Source organism: Myotis nattereri (assembly GCF_964212035.1).
Source record: "Myotis nattereri genome assembly, chromosome: 20".
NCBI lineage: Eukaryota > Metazoa > Chordata > Mammalia > Chiroptera > Vespertilionidae > Myotis > Myotis nattereri.
The window spans coordinates 3828543-3856451 of record NC_138096.1 but is presented as its reverse complement, the minus strand read 5'-3'; the positions used below and the strand labels follow the sequence as shown (position 1 = coordinate 3856451).

Sequence of the window (27909 nt, the reverse complement as noted above, 5' to 3'; positions counted from 1 at the left end):
ACCACTGGGCTAGAAGGACATTGAGGACCTGTAATCTTAAACTCTTTATTAAAAAAAAAACACAGAAAGTGGCCCAAATGGCGTGGCTCAGTGGCTGAGCATCGACCTATGAACTAGGAGGTCACGGTTCGATTCCCGGGCGTGTGCCCTGACCGGGTTGCGGGCTCCATCCCCAGTAGGGGGGCGTGCAGGAGGCAGCCCATCCATGATTCTCATCGCTGATGTTTCCATCTCTCTCTGCCTCTCCCTTCCTCTTTGAAATCAACAAAATAGATTTTTAAAAGATGGAAATAAAAAGAAAAGAAACAGGAGGTGGAAGTCCCAAATAGGGTACCCACACAGATAACTTCCTCCCTATCACGTGTGCACATGTATCTGTACGAGGCTCACCCATCCCTTCATAAGGAGACCTCGCTGCCCATCTATTCGTGGGTCTTGTCACCAGGGCCCTCGGCCGCCCCACTGAGCACCTACAGGCACATAACGCCACGGAAACACCGGCCAGAACGACAGAGAGCCCGGGGCGTCTTAAACTCTTAAAGAAACAACGTTTTCAGCCACCAGAGCTGGAGGTGGCTGGCGGGGCAGCAGTTACCTGACACGGTCAGCATTTTGGCCTCCAGCAACGCCGGGAGCTGGGTCTCGATCTCGTGAAGGCTCCTCCGCAGGGAGCCGCACAGCCTCTGGGTCCTGCACACCTGGGGAGCAGGGGTGGGAGGGGGGAGACACGCCTGAGTCCTCATCGGGGACCACTGCGAAGGCAGCGAAGCGCGATCTCTTTAGGGAACGGGCGTGGGGAGGCCTTACCTTCGCAGCGATTTCTCTCAGGGACCAGTGGAGGGGTTTCAGCCTTTCCTGGAGGCTGGAAGAAGGAACGAAAGAGAGGACCTTGGTCTCCTGGGAGTCACCGTTCCATCCCACCCCATGCGGGACGCTCGGAGACACTGGCCCCCGTCGGCCCTCTGGCTGAAGAACAGAAGGAAAGACGATGCCAAAGGGGCTCCCGTTGCCCTAGCCAGTCTGGCTCGGTGGACAGAGCATCGGCCTGCGGACTGAAGGGTCCCAGGTTCGATTCCGGTCAGGGCGTATGCCTAGGTGGCGGGCTCGATCCCCAGTGGGGGGTGTGCAGGAGGCAGCCAATCAATGGTTCTCATCATGGATGTTTCTATCTCTCTCTCCCTCTCCCTTCCTCTCTGAAATCAATAAAAATATATTTTTTTAAAAAAAAATAAAGGGGGACTCCCGTTGGCTGTGGCGTTAATACGCCGGCGGGAAACGGACTGCTCCTCCTGGGTGATGCTCTGCTTAGGCCAACGTGAAACTCCACAGGGCACGTCCACTGACAGGGGCAGGAACGTCCCAGATATGCTCCTGGCGACAGAGGGTTAACATTCACGGCCCTGCAACTACCTACCAAACGCGAAGGTCTACGCGGGACGGTGGTTCATAGGCTGGTCACCCGCTGATCTGTTTGGGGACACAGTGCCATCCCGCCCACCCGTGCCGAGCGCCTGCTGTGTGTGGCGGGGGGGGGGGGGGTGCACACAGGAGATGCACGAATTTAAAGTACATCTACCTATGCCCAGCCGGCGTGGCTCAGGGGTCGAGCGTTGACCTATGAACCAGGAGGTCACGGTTTGATTCCCGGTCTGGGCACATGCTGGGTTGCAGGCTTGATCCCCAATAGGGGGCGTGCGGGAGGCAGCAGATCCATGAGTCTCTCTCATCATTGATGTTTCTATCTCTCTCTCTCTCTCCCTTTCCTCTCTGAAATCAATAAAAACATAGTTTTAAAAAAAAAACAGGTGTTCCCAGCCACACTCAAAGACTGATTCACGCATTCACAGGACAGATGGGCACTGGGTCCACTTAGGACCCTGGAACGGAGCTGACCCCAGGGCAGCATCTTCAGCGAACGTCCAGGGGGGCAAGCACCGCCCTCCGGGCTGACTCACCGCGTGGGTCTGGGCTCAGCTCTGGCTCTTTCCCAGAGAGAACATCAGCCTCCTTCAGAGACTCGGGCGAGAGCAGGGAGGCAGCGATGCGCGTAATTGACCGCGTTGTTTTCTGTTTGATCTGATTTATATTTAATTTATGTAATTTATGCTATATTACGTCTTGCAGTAGATTTACCTGCCTAATTATGTTTTGCTCAGGCTAATGTTAACATTCGTTGCCTCCCTGGGGTAGACAGGGAATGGACGCGGCAGGGGGGCGGGGGAACATGAATAATCCATGCCCCCTGCCAGTGGCTCGCGTGCTATTTTTAGCAGTAGAACTCTATTAAACAACGATTATTAAACAATATATTCCTATTGATTTCAGAAAGGAAGGGAGAGGGAGAGAGAGAGAGAGATCAATGATAAGAGAGAATCATGGATCGGCTGCCTCCTGCACGCCCCACCACCCGGGCATGTGCCCTGACCGGGAATCAAACTGTGACCTCCTGGTTCATAGGCTGACGCTCAACCACTGAGCCCCACCAGCTGGGCAGGGGATCTGTTAAGATTGAGGTGGGGTGTCTGGCCTATGACAGATGATGTCACGTGGACCCCAAACACCCACTGCTCCTTGCGTTACATTGTGGTCCCCAAACCACGATTCCAGGAGCAGAAATACACATTGACAACCACCCAATTAGATGAGTGAAATGTCTAGACACAAGCGTTATATGCACGCTGAGGATTCAAACAAATCACTTGTTTCTCGCCAGCTTGCACGCTGCTTGTGGCAAATAACTCGTCTCACATTAAATTGCACTCGGCCCCTACATTATCTCCACAAGGCACCAGGTGAGGTTTAACACACACCCCAGACCACACTGACGCGAGTGAGTATCTTCGTCGGAATACTCGTGGGAATAATCCTGCGAACATTTATTGAGCACTTCCTGTGTCCCAGGCACGCTCCTATATCCCTGACACAGATTCGCATTTTAAATTCTCGTAACTCTTTGAGACGAGAAAAGTCCGTCAAAGAGAGATAGAAGGCCCTGGATGGCGGCTCAGTTGGTTGGATCGTCATCTCCATACACCAAAAAGGTTGCGGGTTCGATTCCCAGTTAGGGCACACACCTGGGTTGTGGGTTCCACCCCTAGTCGAGGAGCATATGGGAGGCAACAGATCGATGATTCTCTCTCATCATTGATGTTTCTCTCTCTCTCTCCCTCTCCCTTCCTCTCTGAAATCAATACAAATATATATTTTTTAAAATAAAACAAAGAACTGCAGCTCCGTTTGGAAAATATCATACATGAGGGACAGCACCCACACACGGGTCCAGGTGAGCAATCCGAGATGGCAGGAAGTCACCAGTACCTCCTTACGGCTTCGGGAGGTCCTGCAGGGAGGGGACTCTGACCGGCCAGGGCCAGGGTGTCCCTCGCCGCCTGGTGGACCTCCTGCAGCTCGCCTGGGGTCAGCCCTTCCAGCAGGGGCCGCAGGTCACAGTCCCGCCACCGGAGGAGTTGCTGCTGCAGATCCATCTCCCTTCTCAGCTGCTGATCTTTCGCTGCCAGCACAGACATACGGGCCTGCAGGGCTTCCATCTCCTCCTGCAGGGAGAGGAGAGGCGAGTTCACACATCAGCCCTGTGTGTGCTGCGGAGCTGGGTGTTCAAGTCCGAGGCTCCTTCCAGAAGCCAGGCTGCCTCTGCTCCACGTTCCCTCACTGCTCCCCACTCCTGCCTCCAGGCCCCCCACTCCTGCCTCCAGGCCCCCAGTACCCCACTCCTGCCTCCAGGCCCCCCACTCCTGCCTCCAGGCCCCCAGCCTCCCCATTCCTGCCTCCAGGCCCCCCACTCCTGCCTCCAGGCCCCCAGCACCCCATTCCTGCCTCCAGGCCCCCCATTCCTGCCCCCAGCACCCCCACTCCTGCCTCCAGGCCCCCAGCACCCCACTCCTGCCTCCAGGCCCCCCATTCCTGCCTCCAGGCCCCCCACTCCTGCCTCCAAGCCCCCAGGCTCCAGCAAGTGGAGATTCCGCTTCAAGCGTCCTGCCTCTGGGGGGCGTCTCACCACCCAGAGCTCCTGATCGCCCTCACCCCCCACCCCTGCAACTTAGCTCGATGCTACCACTAGGCTCCCAGCCCCTGGGTGACCCGTCCACTGCTCAGGGCCACCCAGAGCTCCCACGTGGCGCCTGCCAGTCATTCCCAGAGCGTCTGCCTCGCCCAATCCATACTTACAATCCACCTCCTAGCAACTGCTGCTCACAGTCCAACTGGACAGGAATTTCCTAAGCGATTTCTTCCCGCCTGGAAAGCCCTCTCTGAAGGTCAGGCTGATAAGAGGTGACACGCGGGCCTGGCAGGCAGGGAGGCGCCCGCAAAGGTAATGAGCACCATCGGAACAAGCCCGAGGCCGCGAGCGGCAGCCGCTAGTTTGTAAGGAGGCTCCTGCGAGCCCAGCTGTCACCTCCCGCGTCTCTGCCCTTTGCACTCGCGGGGGACAGCCAAGCACTAATCACCACCCACGCACAGAACCGCTGCGCTGCCTTTGGCCTAAATGGATAAGGAAAGTGCTTCCTATTTCTTTTTTTAAATATATTTTTATTGATTTCAAAGAGGAAGGGAGAGGGAGATGGAAACATCCATGATGAGAGAGAATCACGGATCGGCTGCCTCCTGCACACCCCACACTGGGGATGGAGCCCACCCCCCGGGCATGTGCCCTGACCGGGAATCGAACCGTGACCCCCTGGTTCATAGGTCGACGCTCCACCATGGAGCCACGCCGGGCAGGCCTGCTTCCTGTTTCTTGAATATTCCTCACCTGCTTACCTGCAGTTGCTGCTTTTCGTGAAGAAGTCGGTCCCGTCTGGTGACAGATGCGCACGGGGGGCCGTCAGCGGGGGGGACCATGCGGAGCGGGGCCTGGGTGTCCTCACCGCCCGCCCTTAAAATAAAGCAGGCGTGTGGGTACAGACATGGGGAAGCTGGGACCCTCGGGTCTACAAGAATGTTAAGAGCAAGAGATTTCACAAAGTGGCCCCAGCTGTCCTCATCCTTAGGCGGGTCCCAGGGGCGAGCTCCCCAGTGGACGTTTCTGCGTTAATGACCATCTGTCGGGGCTTTTGGTTTCGAGAGGAGCCAGCTTGCTATTGTCGGACCTGCACCGCCCACCACCCAGCTCCTTGCCTCAGGTGGTTATATGTGCTGGTCCTGGAAAACACACCCGATATTAAAGATTCAGTAAGAAAACAAAGAGTGAAAAATAGCTCATTGATGGCATTTTGATGTTCGTCACAGGTTGGAATGATAATACTCTTTTATGCATCGAGTTGAATTAAATATATTTTTTAAATTCGCTTTTTTACATGTTTCTTTTTTTTAAATGCAGCTACTAGCCCGGTTGGTGTGGCTCAGTGGTTGAGCATCGACCTACGAACCAGGAGGTCACGGTTCAAGTCCCAGTCGGGGCACAGGCCCGGGTGGCGGGCTCGATCCCCAGTAAGAGGCGTGCTGGAGGCAGCCGATCCGTGATTCTCTCTCATCATTAATGTTTCTATCTCTCTCCCTCTCCCTTCCTCTCTGAAACCAATAAAAATCTATTTTAAAAAATTAAAAGTAAAATACTTTCGATTGAAAAAAGATGGACTGTTTCTGAGGCTTTACCAGAATCAGGAGAGAACAAAGCCATCCTCATCTACTGAATTCCACGGGAATGGACGCGCTGCCTCCTCCGCCCGCCCCCCTCGCCCCCCCTCCAGTCTGGCCTGTTCACACAGCCCCTTGCGCTAAACTGTGAGCCTCCGGGGACAGTCCTGGGTCCCAGGGTCCAACCCAGAGCAGGGTCTCACTCAGCAAATATCTGTTGACTGATTTCATGAGTCCAGGGTCCCAGAAAACCCAGAACTGGCTTATAGTCGGCGCTCTGCTCCTGAGACAACTCCTCTGCACACATTATTTCCCCGTGTGCTCTGCGTGTGCAAATATGCAGTTTCCTGAATTTCCTACACAGGATGCCATCTGGGCCGGGCTGGGAGCCATGGGAGGAAATCGGCATCTGATTGAAATGAGCGACGAGGAGCGACAGGTGGGTACCTGGGAATTCTCCGTGCTGGTTAATCACATTCATTACCTAACCCACCAGGGAAGCCCCCGCAGTTACCCACGTGCCTCCCTGCCTCTCGGGCTCCGACGGGGGTGCGGAAAGCGTCCCCAGCCGGCTGAGCGGCGCCCCGGGACACATGGCAGCTCCGGAATAAAGCCGGGAACAGGTTCCCGTCCTGGCGACCTCAGTCCTCTGAGCCCCCCGCCTCTCCCTTCCACAGTGTTGTTCCCTTTGTGCTCCATAGTCTCACCATGTAATCCCCAGTGTCGGCAGTGGCGCTGCTCTCAGCGAATCAGGATGAGAAACAAGCCCGTCCCTGGGGCGAGAATCAAAGCAGGAGGGCGGGCCCTGGCTGGTGTGGTTCAGTGGACAGAGCACTGGCCTACGGACTGAAGAGTCCCAGGTTCGATTCCAGTCAAGGGCACGTGCCCGGGTTGCGGGCTCAATCCCCAGTGAGGGGCGTGCAGGAGGTAGCCGATCAATGGTTCTCTCTCATCATTGATGTATCTACCTCTCTCTCCCTCTCCCTTCCTCTCTGAAATGAATAACAATATATATTTTAAAAAATAAAGCAGGAGGCTGGGATGTTAGAATAGCACTCGGGGTGCAGGGCACTCGGGGTGTCTTGGACCCCAGTGCAGACCTGAGGTGGCTCGCAGGCCCCCATCTGGGACTGCCCACTGCTGCAAAAAAAATTTTAAAAAAATGCTGCCCTTTCTACTTTCGTCTTTTCCTCCAATCATTTAAGGAGGAATAAAACCTGTTTGTAAAATAAGATCCCAGCCTGGCTGGTGTGGCTCAGTGGTTGAGCTTCAACCTATGAACCAGGAGGTCAGGGTTTGATTCCCAGTCGGGACACATGCCCGGTTGCGGGCTCCATCCCCAGTGGGGGGCGTGCAGGAGGCAGCCGACCCATGATTCTCTCTCATCACGGATGTTTCTCTCTCTCTCTCCCTCTCCCTTCCTCTCTGAAATCAATTAAAAAACCCCATGTCCAGGGCCTCTCCCTGTCGATTGGTGGAAAGGGTGTCTTAGGGGCGGGACCCACACGGGTCCCTCACTCGGGAAGAAACTGCCACCTGCCCAACCAACAAAAGGGCGTTTCCGAGCAAAAGCAGCAGCAGGCCTCCCCGGCTCACCCCTCCCAGCTCTTCACCCCCTGGACTGAGAGCGGGAGACGGGAGACGGGGAGACGGGGAGAGGAGGTGGCGGATCCAAAGCACTTACTGCTCAGCGGCCCGGTGCAAGGCGGCCTCGGCCTGGGCTCCCAGGTGGACCAGGAGGCTGCAGAGAGCCGGCTGCCTCGACGGGAGCTGGAAGTGCAGGCTGCTCTCCTCCTCCTCCTCCTCCTCCAGGTTGTCCAACCTGTGCTTGAATGTCTCCGCTAGAAAGGCAAAACGATGAGAGAGGAGTGAAGATTCATGCAACTCAAAGCAGACAACCCAGGGCCTCCCAGCTCCACGCCCAGTCCACGTCCACCCTGATGACATGGCCAAGGGCACGGGTTCCAGGCCAGGGCGTGCATCTCTCAGTTGGTGCTTTTAAGAATCTCCTGTCTTGCCCAGCCGGCGAGGCTCAGTGGTTGAGTGTCGACCTATGAGCCAGGAGGGCCCGAGGTTCGATTCCCCATCAGGGCACACGCCCGGGTGGCGGGCTCCATCCCCAGTGTGGGGCGTGCAGGAGGCAGCTGATCCATGAGTCTCTCTCATCATGGATGTTTCTCTCTCTCTCTCCCTCTCCCTTCCTCTCTGAAATCAATAAAAATATATTTTAAAAAGAAAAAGATAACACAGATGCCTTCATCATGTGGGACTAGGAGAAAATGGAGTCCGCACCTCAACTCTGCCCCTCCCGGCTGTCTGACCTTCAAGTCGCTTAACTTAACTTCCTCGGCTCCAGTTTCTTAATGTGCAGACACGGGGTGCACACAAGTATCTGCACCCTAAGGTTTGCTGAGGGTTAAGTGAGATCGTCTGTGGAAAGCGTTTAGCACCTGGCACCTGGCACGGGCCCAAAAGGATGGACTCTGATCAGTGGGCCTTTCCTCGAGCTCACGACCAGCCTCAGACTATCCGGAAAGGCGAGAGCGACAGGGACAGCAGCAAGATGCCACCCTTATCCTTCCTGATCCTGTTTTCCCACCTGAATCCTCTTTTTCTTCGCGTTGTGTCAAAAGACACGGTCACGGCTGGCTCTGTGGACTGAATCCTGGGAGACTCCTCAGCAGGAGGCTGCGCCTGGGTGTTGCGGCCACATGGCGGATCCGAAGCAATTGGTTCCAGCCGCCAGGAAGGGAAGGCGCAGCTCTCAGGGGCACGGACACAGAACAAGCCTTGACCGCGAGCCCGCGGCTGTTTGCACTGGAAAACTCATCGGAAGCACCTGCGTCGCCTGGACGACTGGCAAGGCGCTCGGCACTCCCGTCCCCACGCTGGGCACCCAATCGGAGTCGCGTGCCATCGCCCTGCAGCCTGGGCACCTCCAGCTCCTGTGGTTTGGACCCTCGAAGGTAAAAGCAGCCCTAACTGGTTTGGCTCAGTGGATAGAGCATCGGCCTGCGGACCGAAGGGTCCCGGGTTCGATTCCTCAGTTGCAGGCTCCTCCCCTACCAGGGGGGACACATGCAGGAGGCAACCAATTGATGTGTTTCTCTCACCTCAATGCTTCTCTCTGTCTTACCCCCTCTCTTCCACTCTCTTTGAAAATCAATAGAAAAATATCCTTGGGTGAGGATTAACAAAAAAAAATAATAATAGCCCTAACCAGTTTGGCTCAGTGGATAGAGCGTCGGCCTGCGGACTCAAGGGTCCCAGGTTCAATTCTGGTCAAGGGCATGTACCTTGGCTGCGGGCACATCCCCAGTAGGGGGTGTGCAGGAGGCAGCTGATCGATGTTTCTCTCTCATCAATGTTTCTAACTCTCTATCCCTCTCCCTTCCTCTCTGTAAAAAATCAATAAAATATATTTAAAATAAAAATAATAATAATTCTGCCACATGTCCTGGCAGTGACTGGGTAGTGGTCATTTCCAAGCCGCCCGTGGGGACATGACAGTCATCTCACTGCAGAGCTCAGGGGCTGCTCGGTCCGCTCTCCTCCCAGACAGCGAGCGTCCGCCGGGCCCCACGGAGCCGGTCGGCGGTGACTTATTTCCCCGGGAGACAAGCGGGCGCGCTGTAAAGGTCAAGTGGAAAGCTGTCCCTTCCGCTACATCACTGTCGTCAGCCTTTGATAAAGGTCATTCCGCCCAGCACGCTGCCGTGACTGGAAGCAGCCCCGTGTGTCTACTGTGGGATGTCACAGCGTCCCTCTGCCGGGGGCTCTCTGGTCCCTGTCGCCTGTCAAAGGCCTGAGGCGAGGCGCTCGGGGGTATTCCAGCTGCCGCTAGGAGACCTGGGACCTATCTGATTCTGTCACCCTGTCACCCCCGTACGTTTTCATTTTTTATTGATTTTACTGACTTCAGAGAGGAAGGGAGAGGGAGAGAGAGAGAGAGAAACATCAATGATGAGGGAGAATCGTGGATCGGCCGCCTCCTGCATGGCCCCCACTGGGGATCGAGTCCACATCCCGGCGGGCATGTGCTCAGTGGCTGAGCGTCGACCTAGAACGAGGAGGTCCCAGTTCGATTCCCGGTCAGGGCACATGCCTGGGTTACAGGCTCCATCCCCAGTGTGGGGCGTGCAGGAGGCAGCCGATCCATGATTCTCTCTCACCATGGATGTTTCTAGCTCTCTCTCCCTCCCCCTTCCTCTCTGAAATGAATCCCAAATATATATATATTTATATATACACACACACCTATATACATATATATATATATTAATATTTTATTGATTTTTTACAGAGAGGAAGGGAGAGGGATAGAGAGTTAGAAACATCGATGAGAGAGAAACATCGATCAGCTGCCTCCTGCACACCCCCCACTGGGGATGCGCCCGCAACCAAGGCACATGCCCTTGACCAGAATCGAACCTGGGACCCTTCAGTCCGCAGGCCGACGCTCTATCCACCGAGCCAGACAGATCAGGGCTATTTTTTTTTTTTAAAGACTCCTGGTCCCGACCCCCGCCACCAGCACCAGGGGAGAGCGAGCAATTCCTCCTGTGACTTCTACCCACAACCCACAAGACGCCCTTGAGTTCTGCAGGGTGTCTGCCTCCTTCCAACTCAAGACCTCGGTCCCCCTCAAATATCTATAGACAGCCAGGGTCTCTGTTCCCAACTCTCACCGGACACAGTCACATTTTCCCAGATAACTTTTTTTCAGGAAGTGGGTCAGGCGTCGCCTGGGGAAGACAGGGCCTCCGGAGCGGCCGATGCACACGCAGGGGCAGTGACGTGAGCGCGTGCAGGGGCCGCAGGCAGGGAGCCACGGAAGGTCCCTTACACCTGGGACAGCAGCCACGGGAGGGCCCCTCGGCTGTGACACTCTGTCGTGCAGAGTGTGTTGCTGGTAGAGCTGCTGTCCGAGTTCTATCAGACAGGATGCGAGACTTAATTAAGTGGCGGAACCACTTATAAAAACAAATTAGCTGCCCAGCGAGGCATGCCGAGCGCGTGGGGGGGGGGGGGCCCACGGAGCGGTGGCGGCACCGTGTCATTGCCGCGACGCAGAGGACACGGGCGCCATGCTCTTGAATGGCAGCTTTAGACGGAAGGATCGAACCGTTGGCTGGGAACTGACCCTGAACCCCCTCTGCCCAGGAGGGCACAGGCCACGGAGCAGCAGACGCACGCAGAAACATGACCCGGACATACCCAGCTGGCGTGGCTCAGTGGTTGAGCATCGACCTATGAACCAGGAGGTCACGGTTCGATTCCTGGTCAGGGCATGACTGGGTTGTGGGCACATCCCCAGCGCGGGGTGTGCAGGAGGCAGCTGATCGATGATTCTCCCTCATCGTTGATGTTTCCCTCTCTCTCCCTCTCCCTTCCTCACTCTGAAATCAGTAAAACTTTTTTTTTTTTAAAGAAATCAGCCTTTCCAATCTCTTCCTCTTTGCTCGTCCTTAGCACCCCACATATGCCTTTTTTTTTTCTCCTTTTCCATTTTTTTTCCATCTACTCTCAAAATCAAGATAGCCAATTCCTTCAGAGCCCAAGCAGAGTTTCAGTTCCATTTTCTCAATGTCACCCAATGTCGTGCAGCCGAGAATCAGGTCGAGAACAAGAGACTCAGGGTCATGACATTCAGACCATAGGGAAGAAAAACAGTGTGCCCTCGGGAGAGGGGGCGCGGCCGGCCGAGCTGTCAGTGCGTCGTTGTGATTTGCACGCTTTAATCTATATGCCTCATCTCACGCCCCGCACTTTTTGCAGCTTGAGAGGAGTCAGGCTGCATGCAAACGAGCTCCTTCTTGACAAATAGGAAATAAGGAGCCATGTTGCTCGGGCTCATTTCCTGCCTGCGGACTGCAGGCAGAGAGGTGACTCAGAGGCTGCCACCCTTCCCATGGTCTTTTCTTTTATTTTCCTTTTTTAATATATTTTTATTGATGTCAGAGAGGAAGGGAGAGGGAGAGAGAGATAGAAACATCAATGATGAGAGAGAGTCATGGATCGGCTGCCTCCTGCACGCCCCACACTGGGGATCAAGGCCGAAACCCGGGCATGTGCCCTGACTGGGACTCGAACCCTGACCTCCTGGTTCATAGGTTGATGCTCAACCCCTGAGCCAGGCTGGCCAGGCCACCTTCCTAATTTGTGTGTTTCTGGCTTCTGATCAAATCCACCTTCTAGTCTCCTGTTACCACTTCTCCTTCCTCGCGTGGGCACTGGCGGGCATCTTCATGGAACTCTAATAGATTTGACCCCGGTAGCTCGGGTGGCCCCTTTCAAACTCATCCCATTTGCCAGGTGGTCCCAGAGAGTATGAAGCCAAAGAGCTCAGCCCGGCCAGCGAGGCTCAGTGGTTGAGCATCGACCTATGAACCTGGAGGTCACAGTTCAATTCCCGGTCAGGGCACTGGCCTGGGTTGCAGGCTCGATCCCCAGTGTGAGGCATGCAGGAGGCAGCCGATCCATGATTCTCTCTCATCACTCATGTTTCTCTCCCTCTCCCTCTCCCTCTCCCTCCCTTAAATCAATAAAAAAAAAATAAATAAAAAAATAACTAGTCTATTCTCACCGAGACGAATGTCTAGAGCAGCGGTTCTCAACCTGTGGGTCGCAACCCCTTTGGCGGTCGAACGACCCTTTCATAGGAGCCGCCTAAGACCATCCTGCATATCAGATATTTACATGACGATTCATAACAGTAGCAACATTACAGTGATGAAGTAGCAATGAAAATAATGTTATAGTTGGGTCACAACATGAGGAACTGTATCGAAAGGGCCAGAAGGTTGAGAACCGCTGGTCTGGAGGAAGTGAATGCTCAGTTCATCTGGGGGCAGAAGGCAGATCTGGGAGGGAAGGGAGTGAGAAATGGAACATTCTGGAACAGAAGAAACAGCCGATAAACAAGTCAAACTCACCCTTATCGTAATCATCCTCCTCAACTGCTTTCTCCTGGAGTTTCTGAAGCTTCAGCCTTAAGGTGTTCACCTATGTTGTTTTGGGGGAGAGAAAAGGAAAACAAGATTACAAAGGCATTCAAGCCAGCTTATCTTCCTAACGCTGCGAACATTCAGAAGCTATTGCACAACTGAACGTCTTCATTCGCCTGGAAGAAAGGAACCACGCATGTACATTTTTCCAGCGCCAGATGAATTCCTTTCTGACACACAAAAAAAGGTACATAAACAAAAAGTGTCATGTGAGCATAAACTCCACAGAGTTAAAAGGTCACTTTAAACAAAAACATGCCACGGTAGCCTCAGCTACATGAAACATGCATCATGAAAAGGACACAAATGTCCTCACCTGACCTAACGGTCTCCATTCTAAAAAAAAATAATAATCAGATTAAAATTAGGTGCCCTAACTGGTTTGGCTCAGTGGATAGAGGTCGGCTTGCGGACTGAAAGGTCCCAGGTTCGATTCCGGTCAAGGGCATGTACCTTGGTTGCGGGCACATCCCCAGTAGGGGGTGTGCAGGAGGCAGCTGGTCGATGTTTCTCTATCATCTATGTTTCTAACTCTCTATCCCTCTCCCTTTCTCTCTGTAAAAAAATTAATAAAAAATATATTTTTTAAAAAAAAAATAAATAAATAAAATTAGGAAGGTGGCCAGGCCGGCCAGTGTGGCTCAGTGGTTGAGCATCGACCTAGGAACCAGGAGGTCAGGGTTCGATTCCCGGTCAGGACACATGCCCGGGTTGCAGGCTGAATCCCCAGTAGGGGGGCGTGCAGGAGGCAGCCTTCTCTCTCATCATTGATGTCTCTCTCTCTCTCTCTCTCTCTCTCTCTCTCTCTCTCTCTTTCTTCCTCTCTCCCTCCCTCCCCCTTCCTCTCTGAAATCAATAAAAATATATTTTTTAAAATCACTGGACGTGGTGAGTGCTGTAACAGGGACATGTCCAAAGTGCTTTGGGAACAAAATGGAACGGGGGGGGGACGCATTGGGTGCAGAGGGGGCAGGAAATGTCACATGGGAAAGTGGCTGCGGAACCCCCAGAAAGGATACACAGGAGCCGGGCAGGTGGGAAGGTGTAGGAAGGAAATTCCAGGCAGAGGGAAAACTGTGAGCAAAGTTCTGAGGCGCAGCTGCCGGGGGTCTGCGGACAGGAAGCAGCACCAGATGGCCCAGCAGGAGGAAGGCACCCCCGGGCAGGCTGGGGGGGAGGGGGGAGAGGAAAGGCAGCGATGATCAGGATAAGGAACTTGGATGCCGTCCCCGGGAGCAAGGAGCCCCAAAGGTTCTGAGCCAAGGACTAACCCTCCCCCACCACCGCCCAGGAACACAGCTCTTCTGGCCATGCGGTGGGTGAACTGGAGGAAGGTAATATGTCAGGAATCTCTTACAAGCCTGGTCGCTGTGCCTCAGGGGTTGCATGTCAATCCATGAACCAGGAGGTCACAGTTCGATTCCCAGTCAGGGCACATGCCCGGGTTGGGGGCTCGATCCCCAGTGCGGGGCGTGCAGGAGGCAGCCGATCAGTGATTCTCTCTCATCATTGATGTTTCTATCTCTCTCTCCCTTCCTCTCTGAAATCAATTAAAAACATTAAAATAAATACAAAGAACAAGGAAGTTGAGAGGTTTAATGGGAAATGCCCTCTGGCAGGCAGACCCCACAGTAGGAGGGTGGCGCCCACCATGGGCATCACCACTCTGTAACTCTCAGCCCCCACACAGCCGGCTCCGTCCCCTGCTCCTGGGCCGTCCAGGGGAACCCTCGGCCCAACAGACGGCAAATCTGAGCTCCTCCGTGACAGAGAAGCTGAAAGGAGAACAGATCTGTGTTCAGAGGGAAAAGGAGAAGCAGGGGACAGGCGTGCAGCAGCGTCTCCTGCAGCTTCAGGGGGAAGTCGGTCACCCCCAGAACTGCCCGCTTCCTGCCCTCTGCCCAGAGCTCATCAGAGCCGGTGACCCGTGACCCGGGGCTGGGGACACCCACCTCCAGCCGTCGGCGGTGGCTGAGCAGGCACCCCTGCAGCAGGGGTTCGCACTTCCGGAGCAGCGGGTCCCAGCAGCTAGCAGCCCCCTCGCACCCTGGGGGATCCGGGGAGCAGGAGGAGGCGGCGTCTGTGTCCAGTACAGAGAGTGGCTCACCCTCCAGCCGGGGGCCGCCCGCCCGGGGCCAGGTAGAGTCCGCGGGGCCCCAAGCTGCCTTGAGACCAAAGCAGGGAGAGAGACGTCCAGGGTCCTGGCGGGGCCCATCCAGGCTGGCAACTCTGGCCCCTGTGTCCTCAGCCTCCCTGGCTGGAGGGCAGCCCTCCGCTTCTCCGCGTTCCCCGGCCAAACCGAGCGAGAGCCGGATGAAGCTGAAGCTGGAGGTGAAGGCTGGCGGGGGGCTGGCGGGGGCTGAGGGAGTCTGGGGGCCACTCCCGAGGCTGCTGCTGAGGCCACTCCCCTCCTCGGGGGCCGGGCGGCCTTCTGTCCGGGTGCCCCTCGCTCCTTCCCCGCAGGTGGCGTGCCGGCGAGGACCTGGGACCTCAGGACCGTCCATGGGTGGGCGCTGCCCCCCGACACCCAGCGTCCCCAGGGCCGCGCCCCCTGGGCAGCCTGGCGGGCAATCCGGTGCCAGCTCCGAACTGAATCCCGGAGAAGCCTGGGGTCCCTCGCGCCGGGGTCTGCACTGGGCCTCGGGGGCCCCCAGGGGCGAGAGTCGAGGCTGCTGCGCTCGTGGGAAGTGGGCTCCCAACCTTGGGGCCCCGCCACGGGCCTCCAGGGCCAAGGCCACGCTGTCTGGGCCTGGACTCCGACTGACGGGGCTCCTCACCGCACGCCCCGCTCTGGGCCCGGGACGAGGTGCCCCCGGCAGCAGAGAGCAACCTGATCAGGGGCCCGGCCTCGCGTCTCATGTAGCCGGTTTCCGTGCCAGCCGCCGCCGTCTCTGAAAAGATGCCGCAGGTGGCAAGCAATCCTGGCTGCCTGGGAAGAGAGGAAACAGCATGTGAAACCACAGATCTCGCCCGGCCGGCGTGGCTCAGTGGTGAGCGTCGACCTACGAACCAGGAGGTCAGGGTTCGATTCCCTGTCAGGACACATGCCTGGGTTGTGGGCTCCATTCCCAATGGGGGGTGTGCAGGAGGCAGCCAATCCATGATTCTCTCTCTCCCTCTCCTTTCCTCTCTGAAATCAATACAAATATACTTAAAAAGAAATAAATCGACCTCAGATCCCGCAGGCTCCGTGGGAACTGGGCTGGAGGACACCCCTGGGTTTGAGGTCAGCTCTGGGTGCATCTGAGATGCAGGCTCGGGACTCAGGGGTCACCCCGAACGAAGATTCTGATGATCCGGGGAGGTGACCACACTTCCGTCCGGCAGAGCAGCTGGCCCCGCTGCGGGTGAGGCCAACACGCCGGCTGGCACGCGGAGCCATCACCTTGGCAGCTCCCCGGGCCGCCAGCACCCCGCCTGCTGGTCTTTTAGGCGCCTCAGCACTTTCCTGCCGGAGTCGGCCCAGAAAGCAGGTGCCTTGCAATGGCCGCCAGCGAATCCGCCAAATGCGGTCCAATCGCTGACTCCAGCAACTCAGGGAACAGCAGGGAAGTTTCCATTGTCTGAGCGGCCCGCGTCCCCACGTGCCGGCCGACCGTGGACAGCGGGCTGCGACACGGGGTGCGCCCCTCGGCTCACCTCACCCTGGATGGCAGAGGCCCTGCCAGCCGTGCTCCCCAAACCAGGGCTGTGCTCCCCGCCCGGCGAGGCAACAGGAATAGGAACAATAGAAACGGCTGACGCCTCACAGAAGCAGGAGAGCAGACGTGGGCACCTCAGTGCCTGGCTCACAGGGCACAGCCAGGGCGCTCCGAACGGAAGTTTACATTAAAAACATGCGCGCGCGCACATACACACACACACGCACACACACCCTCGCACATGTGCACACACGATGTGTGGCCTGTGCTTTGCAGCAGGAAGGGGCAGGGGCTCCGGACACAGAAGGCCTGCGTTTCACACGTGGCTCTGCCGCGTGGAGGGCACGCTGGTGGGGGGCCCCTCTCTGCCGCCTGCGCTGTCATCTGTGGAGTGGGACCCACCACGTGGCGCTGCGGGAGGCCAGGGGACAGGATGCGGGGCACTGCGCTGCCCGCGCCTGGCACAGTCACCGTTCACGCTGTGTTTGTTTTCCATGCAGGAGTGAAGACGAGAGTCTCATCCTGAACAAAGGCCCCGGGATATGGCCCAGAGTTCAAGGCCAAGGGGAGCCAGCGCAGACTCGGCTGAGACTCGGTGCAGTTTCTGTACTGAGGAGGCTCCCGGGGCCAACAGCAATCTACACACACACACACACCACAGGTGCACACATACAAATACCACACACATGCATGCATGCATATGCACATGTATTTACATATATATACCACACATGTGTGTACACAGCACTCTTATGTATACATATACACATATGCACACCACATGTGTATGTGTCACACATGCATGTGCATGTGCATGTATACGTCACACATTGCACATATGCACATGCCCGTGTGCATGCCACATGTATATACAAACACCACACACATGTGTGCATGTACCACACGTTCCACACATATACACACACCACGCATATGTACGTGTGTGTACCATGCATACATACAACGTAAACACACACACAGTGTCCAGCGCCATGTCACGTGACCCGCACCCCATGCCCCTGTTGACCAATCCCTGACCAGCTCTCCGCCCGATGCGTGCTCCCTCTCCTTGCCCCGCCTGGGGCCCTTCCTCCACGGAAGAGTCTGGCAGCAGATGCCCACGCCACGGAAAGGGATCGCTCCGAGACCCCTGCCAGCCCCCTCCACGGCGCGATTCCCGCTCACACATGACTGTCTTTCTCTTTCCAGGGAAAGAGCGACGCAAAAATCTGACCGCCATCTGAGCGCCCCCAGGAGGTGCAGGAGGCAGCCCAGAGCTGCTCGCCACGGCAGGCGTCGCTCATGAATGTTTTAGCTGCTGCCTCATGAAATATGGATGAGCCAGAAGGAGCCCTCTCCGGAGCTGTTCTTTCAAAACAACCCGGCAACTGCCGCATCTGCCCTCGTTTTCACAGCAGAGACCGGCCCCTCGGTTTCACAGCCAAGGGGGGGGGGTCCCCGAGACTCTAGGGCAGCTGTGGGCAAACTACGGCCCGCGGGCCGGATCCGGCCCATTTGAAATGAATAAAACTAAAAAAAAACAAAAAGACCGTACACTTTTATGTAATGATGTTTACTTCGAATTTATATTAGTTCTCACACACACTCCATCCATGCTTTTGTTCCGGCCTCCGGTCCAGTTTAAGAACCCATGGTGGCCCTCGAGTCACAAAGTTTGCCCACCCCCTGCTCTAGGGCCTAGAGAGCCCGTGCTCTGAGCCCGTCCATAGCGCCTTCTCTCAGCACATCCCCCAGCTCATAGCTGCTGACATGCTGACATCAAACGTCTCCACAACTGGAGCCCCCTGCCCTGCCAGCAGACTGAAGACCCCCTCCCCCAGCCGCTCACCCCGCTTCCTGGGCCAAGGAGGGTGGACGGAAACACCGTTCTTCCCGTCCCCTCCCTCCCCTCTGAGCCCGGGCTGGCCAGCCCTCGCTGTTAGCAGCCGTTATCAGGTGAGACCAAGCCAAGGTGTTACATGTCAGCTCTCACCATCTCCTTCCATCCTGCCTGCCTGAGCTGACACCGACGTCACCCTAGAGCGTGGGGTGTTCGCAGATACGCCCCGAGTTACTGTGCAGATGACTAATCTAACCCAACACCTAGGAGGATGACCAGCTCGAAATTCAGGGGCAGCATCTGGTCACACAAAGGAGGGCTGGGTCACAAACACACGCTCCGCGGGCTCTGAGCAACAGGGTCCCACCGAAGCTGGAGACTGGCAAGCGCTCTGGTTTCGAGAAGGGAAAAGTAGTCACCAGATGTATATCCCCGGTGCCAGGCTAAATGCGTATCCCAGCATGTGACAAGCAAGGGTAGGAATGTCCACATCGGGCCACCTCTGGGGCAAGAGAATGGAATAAAGGGCCACTGACGTGGACAGAGCTGAGAAGTTGGGGAGAGCCTGGCCGGCGTGGCTCAGTGGTTGAGCGTCGACCTAGGAACCAGGAGGTCCCGGTTCGATTCCTGGCCAGGGCACAGGCCCAGGTTGCAGGCTTGATCCCCAGTGGGTGGTGTGCAGCGATCGATGATTCTCTCTCATCATTGATGTTTCTCTCTCTCTCTCTCCCTCTCTGAAATCAATAAAATTATTTTTTTTTAAAAAAAAAAAGACGTGCCTATGCCGGTCCTAGAACTCGGTGAGGATGGCCAAGGCCCCTCCCAACACCAACAGCCTCGGGATCTGGGCTGCCTTCCCAGCCTGACCAATGGAGCTGCTGATTCTTGAGAGAGAAGGAGTGTTACATTAACACGTTGGCCTAAGGTCAGTGAGAACGGCGAACGGGGTTTACGGAAGCAGATAGCACGTGGGTTCTAACTCCGGGAGGAAGCGCACAGCCCAGGGAAGTTCAAACGGCCATCGCTCTGGCATTTACCACAACGGCGGGTCCTCGGAGCAGAATAACTTAAGTCCCTGCGGCTTGTCGGGGACACAGGAGGGACAGGGAAAGATCACAGAAGCCCTGGTTCTGCCATTTCAAGAGGGGCACACTCCCAAGGGGTCAGGCTGCACAGCTCCAGGGTGCAAATCCACAATTTCTTCCCATGCCCCCCTGGCGACCTATGGGTTGCCCTAGGTGTCCCCGAGCCAGAATGAGACTTCCCTGCGCCTTGAAGTGAATGGTGACCATCTCACTGACTGCTCTCCTCCTCCTCCTTTTAGGGGGCCCGAGGCCCCACTGGCTCTCTAAGCGCTTCCTTCCGGATATGAGCCGTGCCAGGCCACCACGGCAGGGGAGCCAGCTGGTCTACCCACGCTGGGGGCACCGCTTCCAGCAGCATCTTTTATTTGAAGGATTTGCCTGGAAATGCGTAAACAATTAAATACAAGTCCCAGGAAGCCCAGAGGGTCAGGGCACAGCCGCTTTGAGTTTAGCAGAACTACTGCATCTCTGAGGATACCCAGTAACCTCACCCCACCCCCACCCTGCTTCTCCAGAGCTAGTTTCCATCACCCCTGGGAGCCCATGAGGGCTGAGCCAGGATGAAAGCCTGCTATCTCCCCCGAGAGCATTTTACTTCACCCTTCAAGCTGGCGGTGCCACGGGTGTGTTGCCGTCTGAAGATTCTGTAGGGAAAAGGTGGGCATAGAGGGTGGGCAGGTGCCTGCTCTGTGTCTGTTATAGTATATACTGCTACTTGTAAAAATAAAAAATTTTTTTAATTTTTTTAAAAAGTAACATTTCTATGTAAAGCTGAAGAAAATAATGAGATTAGATATTTGCTAAGCGCTTGCTGACACCGACTGTCATATTTTATTTATGCAGCAACGGGAAGTTCACGTAGCCCTTTCATTAGATTCGCTCCAGAGTTTGCCATCTTCCTCTCAGAACTCCATCTGTCCCGCCTCATTAGCCCCGTCATTCAATCTTTTCCCGGGAGAGATTAATCCAGCACGTTTTTGGTTTTTTTTCCCTCCTCTTGGAGCCAAACGCTACATGATTCAAGATGGCAGACATCCTACAGGATACCAGGACAGTTCGTAACGTCTTTTGCTTTAATGTGGTGGGGAAGGCTTGGAGGTTGCAGAGAGCAATACGCTCAACCTGTGTGGCCAGTGTCATTTGGGCACTAAAAAATAAGAATTATGCCCGGCCGGCGTGGCTCAGTGGTTGAGCGACGACCTAGGAACCAGGAGGTCTCGGTTGGATTCCCGGTCAGGGCACATGCCCTGGTAGCGGGCTTGATCCCCAGTGTGGGGCGTGCGGGAGGCAGCCGATCCATGATTCTCTCTCCTCATCGATGTTTCTATCTCTCTACCTCTCCTTTCCTCTCTGAAATCAATAAAAATATTATTATTTTTAAAATACTCCACTGTTCCTACTTTAATAAATTGTAATTACTAGTAGTATTCCCACATCACCCCACATTACTTGGGTAAAAATGGCAACCACTGCGATTTAGAGCTTACTGTCTCTCAGGCGCTGGGCCAGCTAGGTGCTGGCCATCCACCGACACATGTAAACCCCATTAGGACCCTATGAAGTAGGAACAAATGGGGAAACTGAGGCTCGCCTCAGTCCAGGATTGAGCTGCGGACAGACTGGCCCCAACCCCCAACCTTAGCAGCCTGGTGTCCAAATCGCATGGGTACCACCGACCACTCATTCTGCAAAGCGCTTCCTCCCACAGGGCTCTGAGACAGGCAGGCGGGTGGTCCACGTCCTCTTGTCCCCCGAGGACCCCGGGGTTCGGGATGGGATGTCCAGGGATGTGTCTAATGTTACCGGGCAGTGCCCCCTGCTCCACACCGAATTCGGGGGCGCAAGTCTCCCGCTCCTCTGCATAGATTCTGAGGCTGAGCCCGGGAGCCGTCGGGTCCTTGAAAAGCGACCGCCAGCGAATGGCCTCAGCGACCCGGGCTCCACCGCTCCTGCGCCCCGAGGTGGGCGCTACTGTCGCCAAGTCGGAAGGAAGCGAGAGGCGCGCGCTTGGTTGCCGAGCAGCCCCCTGGGGAGGTGCCAGCACCCCCTTCCTCCCCCCAACCTCCTCCCTCCAGGTCCCGACGGGTGGAACCTGGGCGGAGGGCGCGACGGGCGTCCCTGAAGCACAGACTCACGGCGTGGGGGGCGCACGGCGAGGGGGGCGCACGGCGAGGGGGGCGCACGGCGAGGGGGGCGCACGGCGTGGGGGGCGCACGGCGTGGGGGGCGCACGGCGTGGGGGGCGCACGGCGTGGGGGGCGCGACTCGGGCATGCCCCTGTCCCGGCCCCCCTTCGGTTACCGGGTCGCCATTGGGGCGGGAAGGGGGGGGGAGGGAGCGGGGTGGGGGACGCCGCTCTTTGGAAAACTGCCGCCCACCCGGGTCTCGCACGGTCCTTGGGAGGGCCCGGCCCGCTGGGCGTGGGGGGCCGCCCCGGACCCGACTCCTCTCCCCACCCCGCGCGCCAAGCGCCCTGCCTCAGTTTCCCCCGCCTCTGGAGGGTGCACTGAACCCCAGTCGTTCACAGCGGCGCAGCCCACGCCCCACAGGGTCCCTGCGGCCGCGCGGACAGCGCCCCTACCTGCGCCCTGGGCCCCCCGCCGCCTGGGCCGGCGCCTCGGGCTCCTCCAGCTGCGGGGCGGCTCCCCGGACCGGGACCGAGGCGGGGGGAGCGGAGCCGAGAGGGGCGGGAAGTGGGGCGGGGGCGGCGGGCGCTCCTTCCGGCTCCCGGGGCGGGCGGCTCGGCTTCCTCTCCAGCCCCGGCCCCGCGCACACGCGCGCGCGAGCCTTCTCCCGACTGACCGACCGACCGACCGACCTCTGGAAGTTGGCTTTTCACTCTGGACAAGTTTGCTTTTCTGGACAATATGGGAGGCGGGGCTCAGGGGATGAGCATGGACCTACGAACCAGGAGGTCAGGGTTCGGTTCCGGTCAGGGCACACGCCCGGGTTGCGGGCTCCATCCCCAGTGTGGGGTGTGCAGGAGGCAGCGGATCCATGATTCTCCCTGATCATTGATGTTTCTCTCTCTCCCTTCCTCTCTGAAATCCATAAAAATATATATTTAAAGAGAAGAAGTGTACTAGTAACAGCTAATGTTATTGCGCGCTCACTCCAATGCCAGACGTCATTCTACACAATTTAAACTTTGCTGGATTTATTTCCCTTTTGCAACAACCCACTTATCACACCCATTTTCAGACTAGATAACTGAGGCACAGAGAGGTTAGAACTTACCCAAGTGGCAGGGGGGGCTTTGAATCGGGCAATCTGGCTGGAGCCCGGGTGCCTCACCACAGTGCGATGTTGTCTCTCTCTAGACACACACACACACACACACACACACACACACCCAGTGGCATTTCCGATGCCTGGGTACAAACGCTCTCCTTTCGTATAAGGAGACCTACACTGAGGTCAGAGGTCACTCACACGGCTGCATTTGCACACATAATATTCTCCCCCACCCCTTTCATCAGGGTCATTCCAGAAGTAAGAGGAGGTAGAGTGGGACAATCGTGCCTTCTGTATAATTAACGACCCTTTTCGCCTCCCCGTCCGCATCCTAAGCTCTTTGAGGGCAGATGGCATGCCCCGTTGACCCCCGCGTCCGTGGCCCGACACGTATCAGAACGAATGCTCTCAGCTGGGATGCTGACATTCGACGGGAGCGTTGACTCATTTCTCGATTCTCCTGTCATGATAGATGCTCCCGACAATTCCCATCAAGTGACGGAGCCGGAGCTAAGGAGGAAACATTCTCATTGAGAACAATAACGATGCTTAAACAATTCTGGGAAATTTAATTGTCCGGAGATCTTTTCTTTCAAAAAAAAATAATAATAATAAACTTGAATGAATTGGAGAAGAGAAATCTGTCTTCAACCCAGGAAATAACATTGGACAACCTGAGGCCGCTCATCTGTGAAGGCCTGGAGAGAGGAAGTTGGGCCGGGTTCAAATACCATCAGATAACGTCATGCCAACGGATGTGATCAGAGTTTTCGGCTAAATAGATGGTCTAAACAACCTTTCCTTTCTCGGGGCAGATACCGTGTCTAAAGCTCTAACAGGGAGATAACTCATGGGCCCTCCTTCTAGACATGTGATCGTCAGCTCATCTTTCTCTGCCAACAATTCGTGTCTGCCGGAGACCTGGCCCTCAGGGTGGTCTAGACCAGCGGTTCTCAACCTTCCTGATGCCGCAACCCTTTAATCCAGTTCCTCATGTTGTGGGGACCCCCAACCATCAAATTATTTTCGTGGCTACTTCATCACTGTAATTTTGCTACTGTTATGAATCGTCATGTAAATATCTGATATGCAGGATGTATTTTCATTGTTACAAATTGAACATCATTAATCACAAAAACAATATGTAATTATAGATGTGTTTTCCGATGGTCTTAGGCCACCCCTGTGAAAGGGTCGTTTGACCCCCAAAGGGGCCGTGACCCACAGGTTGAGAACCGCTGGTTTAGAGGGTCACATGGCCACAGCCATTGAGGAAGGAGGCCTCCATTTTATTTTGCATCAAGATCCACCCCTCGGCTCCTGGCCAGGTAGCTCAGTTGGTTAGAGCGTTGTCCCAATACACCAAGGTTGTGGGTTCGATCCCTGGTCAGGGCACAGGCAAGAATCAACCAATGAACGCATCAATAAATGAACAGCCCGGCCGTCCCGGCTCAGTGGTTGAGCGTCGACCTAGGAACCAGGAGGTCACGGTTTGATTCCTGGTCGGGACACATGCCCGGGTTGTGGGCTCGATCCCCAGTGTGGGGCGTGCAGGAGGCAGCCGATCCATGATTCTCTCTCATCAATGATGTTTCTATCTCTCCCCCTCCTTTCCTTACTGAAATCAATAAAAATATTTTTTTAAAGAAATTAAAAAAAAGGGTGGGGGGTGGGAGAGGGCAATGGAGGGAAAAAAGGGGACATATGTAATACTTTCAACAATAAAGATTTATTTTTTAAAAAAGAGAGAGCCCTAACCGGTTTGGCTCAGTGGATAGAGCATTGGCCTGCGGACTGAAGGGTCCCAGTTCGATTCAGGTCAAGGGCATGTACCTTGGTTGCGGGCACATCCCCAGTAGGAGATGCACAGGAGGCGGCTGATCGATGTTTCTCTCCCATCGATGTTTCTAGCTCTCTATCCCTCTCCCTTCCTCTCTGTAAAAAATCAATAAAACATATATTAAAAAATAAATTTGAAAAAGAGAGAGAGAAGAGAAGAAAGAGCTTCACTTCGTTCCTGCAGCACCTGCAGGAGCCTGAACAAAGCGCCGGCTCATGGACGTTCCAGCTGCCCCTCTGGCTCAAGGCCAAGGCCAGAAGCCCGGCTGACGGTTTCCTCCGGGGCCTTGCAAAACCGCCAAGAGCACACGTGACCGACCCCCGGCCTCCCCGGGAGACTGACCAGAGCACGTGGCCCACCAGGAAGATGTGTCCTCATCAGGGCCTCCCGCCCGCCTGCTCACGGGGGCTGGCTGAGCATCTCCCAGGATTTTCTAGAGACAGAGGGGGCGGGGAGGGGGGGAGTCCAGGCAACGCCTAGCAACCCAGGATGTGCACCCCTACACACATAGACACTATTCTGTTGTTGTTAATCCTCACCCGAGGACATTTTTCCATTGATTTTTTTAGAGAAAGTGATAAGGGAAGGACAGGGGGAGAGAGAGAGAGAGAGAGAGAGAGAGAGAGAGAGAGAGAGAGAGAGAGAAGCATTGATGTGAAAGAGACACATCGATTGGTTGCCTCCATCATGCGCCCCGCCCAAGGCTGGGGATTGAGCCTGCAACCGAGGTACGTGCCCTTGACCGGAATTGAACCTGGGACCCTTCAGTTCACAGGCTGGTGCTCTATCCACTGATCCACACTGGTTCGGGCGTCAGTGTATCATCTTTAACCGTAACTGGGGGAACCTGTAGAGAAGGGAAGGAGGCCAGGAGGTGATGGAGTCCACCAGATTGAGAAAAGCCCCCGACAACAGCGACCACTTGGAGGTGGCGACCGGCACAGTGAGCCCACTGGGTCCCCGAGAGCCGCAGAGAGTGCGTGAGTGTCAGCTGATGTCACAGGGCCCCCCAGGGAAGATAGCCGTCCCGCATGGCGATGCCCGAGAACCAGAGGGTCCTGCCCCGGGCACCATGGGAGCTGTCAGCTCAGGAACCAGGCAGTGCCCGTGAGCTGGAGCCAGACGCCGGGACAGATGGCAGAGCCCGGTCCTCCCGGGCACCCCAGCTGGTCATCGCCTCGTGTCCTGGGGCTTGAGGAGGGTTCTTGCTGAGCAGAGCTGAGAGCTGCACCCTCTGCTTTCCGCCTGACTGTTCATAGAAGGAGACGCAGACAGACAGACAGACAGATGAGGGGCCCTGAAGTGATTTGAAATGACCATAGACAGCAGCCGACATCTGTATGTCCCTGGGGTTTCAAAGTGTCTTCTCTTACTTCAGCTCTTTCTTTCTTTTATTAAATATATTTTTTATTGATTTTACAGAGCGGAAGGGAGAGAGAGTTAGAAACATCCATGAGAGAGAAACATCAACCAGCTGCCTCCTACACGCCGAGCCCACAACTGAGGTCCATGCCCTTGACCGGAATCAAACCCGGGACCCTTCAGTCCTCGGGCCAGCGCTCTATCCATTGAGCCAAGCTGGTTAGGGCTACTTCGGCTCTTTCTTTTTTAAAAAAAAAATATATATTTTATTGATTTTTTACAGAGAGGAAGGGAGAAGGATAGAGAGCTAGAAACATCGATGAGAGAGAAACATCAATCAGCTGCCTCCTGCACACCCCCTACTGGGGATGTGCCCAAAACCAAGGTAAGTGCCCTTGACCGGAATCGAACCTGGGACCCTTCAGTCTGCAGGCCGACGCTCTATCCACTGAGCCAGACCGGTTAGGGCTACTTCGGCTCTTTCAATGAGTACAACAACCATATGAGAAAGCAGGAAGGAATCCTTCCAATTTTATTTTTAAAATAATAATAGCCCTAGCCGGTGTGGCTCAGTGGATAGAGCGCCGGCCTGCGGACCAAAGGGTCCTGGGTTCCATTCCGGTGAAGGGCACGTAACCTCGGTTGCAGGCTCCTCCCCGGACGGGGCCCTGGTCGGGGCGCGTGCAGGAGGCAACCCCTCGATGTGTCTCTCTCATATCGACGTTTCTCTCTGTCTCTCCCCCTCCCTTCCACTCTCCCTAAAAACCAATGGAAAAATGTCCTCGGGTGAGGATTAACAAAACGACAAAAAAAGAGAAAAAGAAAGAAAACATGGATTGACAGATACACATGCCTTTGCTGTGTCAAAATACTTCCATAAATAGGTAAATAAGTGTGAAAAGCGCTTTTCCAAAACGACCACTAGGTGGCAGGCCTGCACTAGAAATGCTCTCTGTGCTGCCACACTCCCAACCTCTCCCAGGAGCTTTTCCTTTAGGGGGGGCTCCCGTGAGAAAGGGGGGTTTGCCTGGTCCGCTCCTGCTTCACCCAACACCCCTCCTGCCGCCTCTGGCTCAGGCTGCGCTGTGGTCGTTTGGGTCTGAACACATGGAGATGCGGGGACCAGCATCTCGCCTCACCTGCCAGCAGGACCAGCCGTGAACCTGGCCGAGCTCGGGGGCCGCTGAGTCCCCTTCGGCGTGTCCCCGGGGCTGCCTCTGACCCCGCTTTCCACCCTCCAGTCCCGCCACGGGAAAGGTGCCACCTGTAAGACTAGCTTGACTTTCTTCTTTTTTTAAAATATATTTTTATGGATTTCAGAGAGGAAGGGAGAGGGGGAGAGAGAGAGAGAAACATCAATGAGAGAGAGAATCGTGGATCGGCTGCCTCCTGCACGTCCCACACTGGGGACAGAACCTGCAACCCGGGCCTGTGCCCTGGCCAGGAATCGAACCGTGACCTCCTGGTTCCTAGGTCAATGTTCAACCCACTGAGCCACGCTGGCTGGGTGAGACTAGATCTTGATCAAGGCCGCCTGAGGCTCAGGAAGGAGGAAATTTCTGGGGGGGGGGAAAGAAAACCAGCCCTGGACTAGCGGAGACAGTGAGTTAATTCAAGTCACCATTTCCAGAATCTCCATTGCACTTCAGTCTGTGCTCATCGTACACAGTAGGTGCTCAATAAAGACCTGTTGTTTTGACCTAATCTCAGCACCACATTCCTCTGGCACTGACGGAGCCACTTTCCATTCGTCAGTGGTTCCTGGAGCCGACACCAGAGCCTCGACAACAGGAAGGCAAAGGTCTTAAAGATAAATGGAATGAGAACATTCTCCACGCTTTTCTTCATGACCGAACCGGTTCGTGACTTTTACGTTTTGAGAACAAAAACAGTCAAGCAAGAAAGGGGAGAGGGGTGTGTTCAAACCAGGAAAATAAGTAAATATGAACCACCCTTTAACCCAAGAATTTTAGTCCTAGAAATGTATCCTAGGGAAATAGTCAACGGAGATAAAAAAAAAAATAAAAAATAAAAAATAAACCTACAAGAAGAAAAGAAAGAAGTGAAAATACAAACTTCAATATGCAATGATTGATGATAGTTCATTATATTAATTTACTAGATCACTGCAGTGAAAATTATTTTTTAATTGATGTCCGAGAGGAAGGGAGAGGGGGAGAGATAGAAACATCACTGATGAGGGAATCATGGATCGGCTGCCTCCTGTACGCCTCCTACTGGGGACCGAGCCTGCAACCCGGGCCTGCGCCCTTGACCAGGAATGGAACGGGACCTCCTGGTTCCTA

The 27909-nt window shown here is 55.5% G+C and overlaps 1 protein-coding gene across 1 annotated transcript in view; it reads right to left on the bottom strand.

Moving 5' to 3' along the window:
• DISC1 (DISC1 scaffold protein) overlaps positions 1 to 15526 on the bottom strand; it is a gene marked incomplete at its 3' end in the record, with an annotated part of 48816 nt that extends 33290 nt beyond the window's left edge. The window contains 8 exon segments of the mRNA XM_081114310.1: positions 596 to 698; positions 808 to 862; positions 3319 to 3554; positions 4780 to 4894; positions 7280 to 7436; positions 12531 to 12600; positions 14555 to 15175; positions 15177 to 15526. Of these exon segments, the coding sequence (XP_080970436.1) occupies positions 596 to 698; positions 808 to 862; positions 3319 to 3554; positions 4780 to 4894; positions 7280 to 7436; positions 12531 to 12600; positions 14555 to 15175; positions 15177 to 15461 (1642 nt within the window). The 5' untranslated portion in view covers positions 15462 to 15526.
• Positions 15527 to 27909: the final 12383 nt, after the last annotated feature.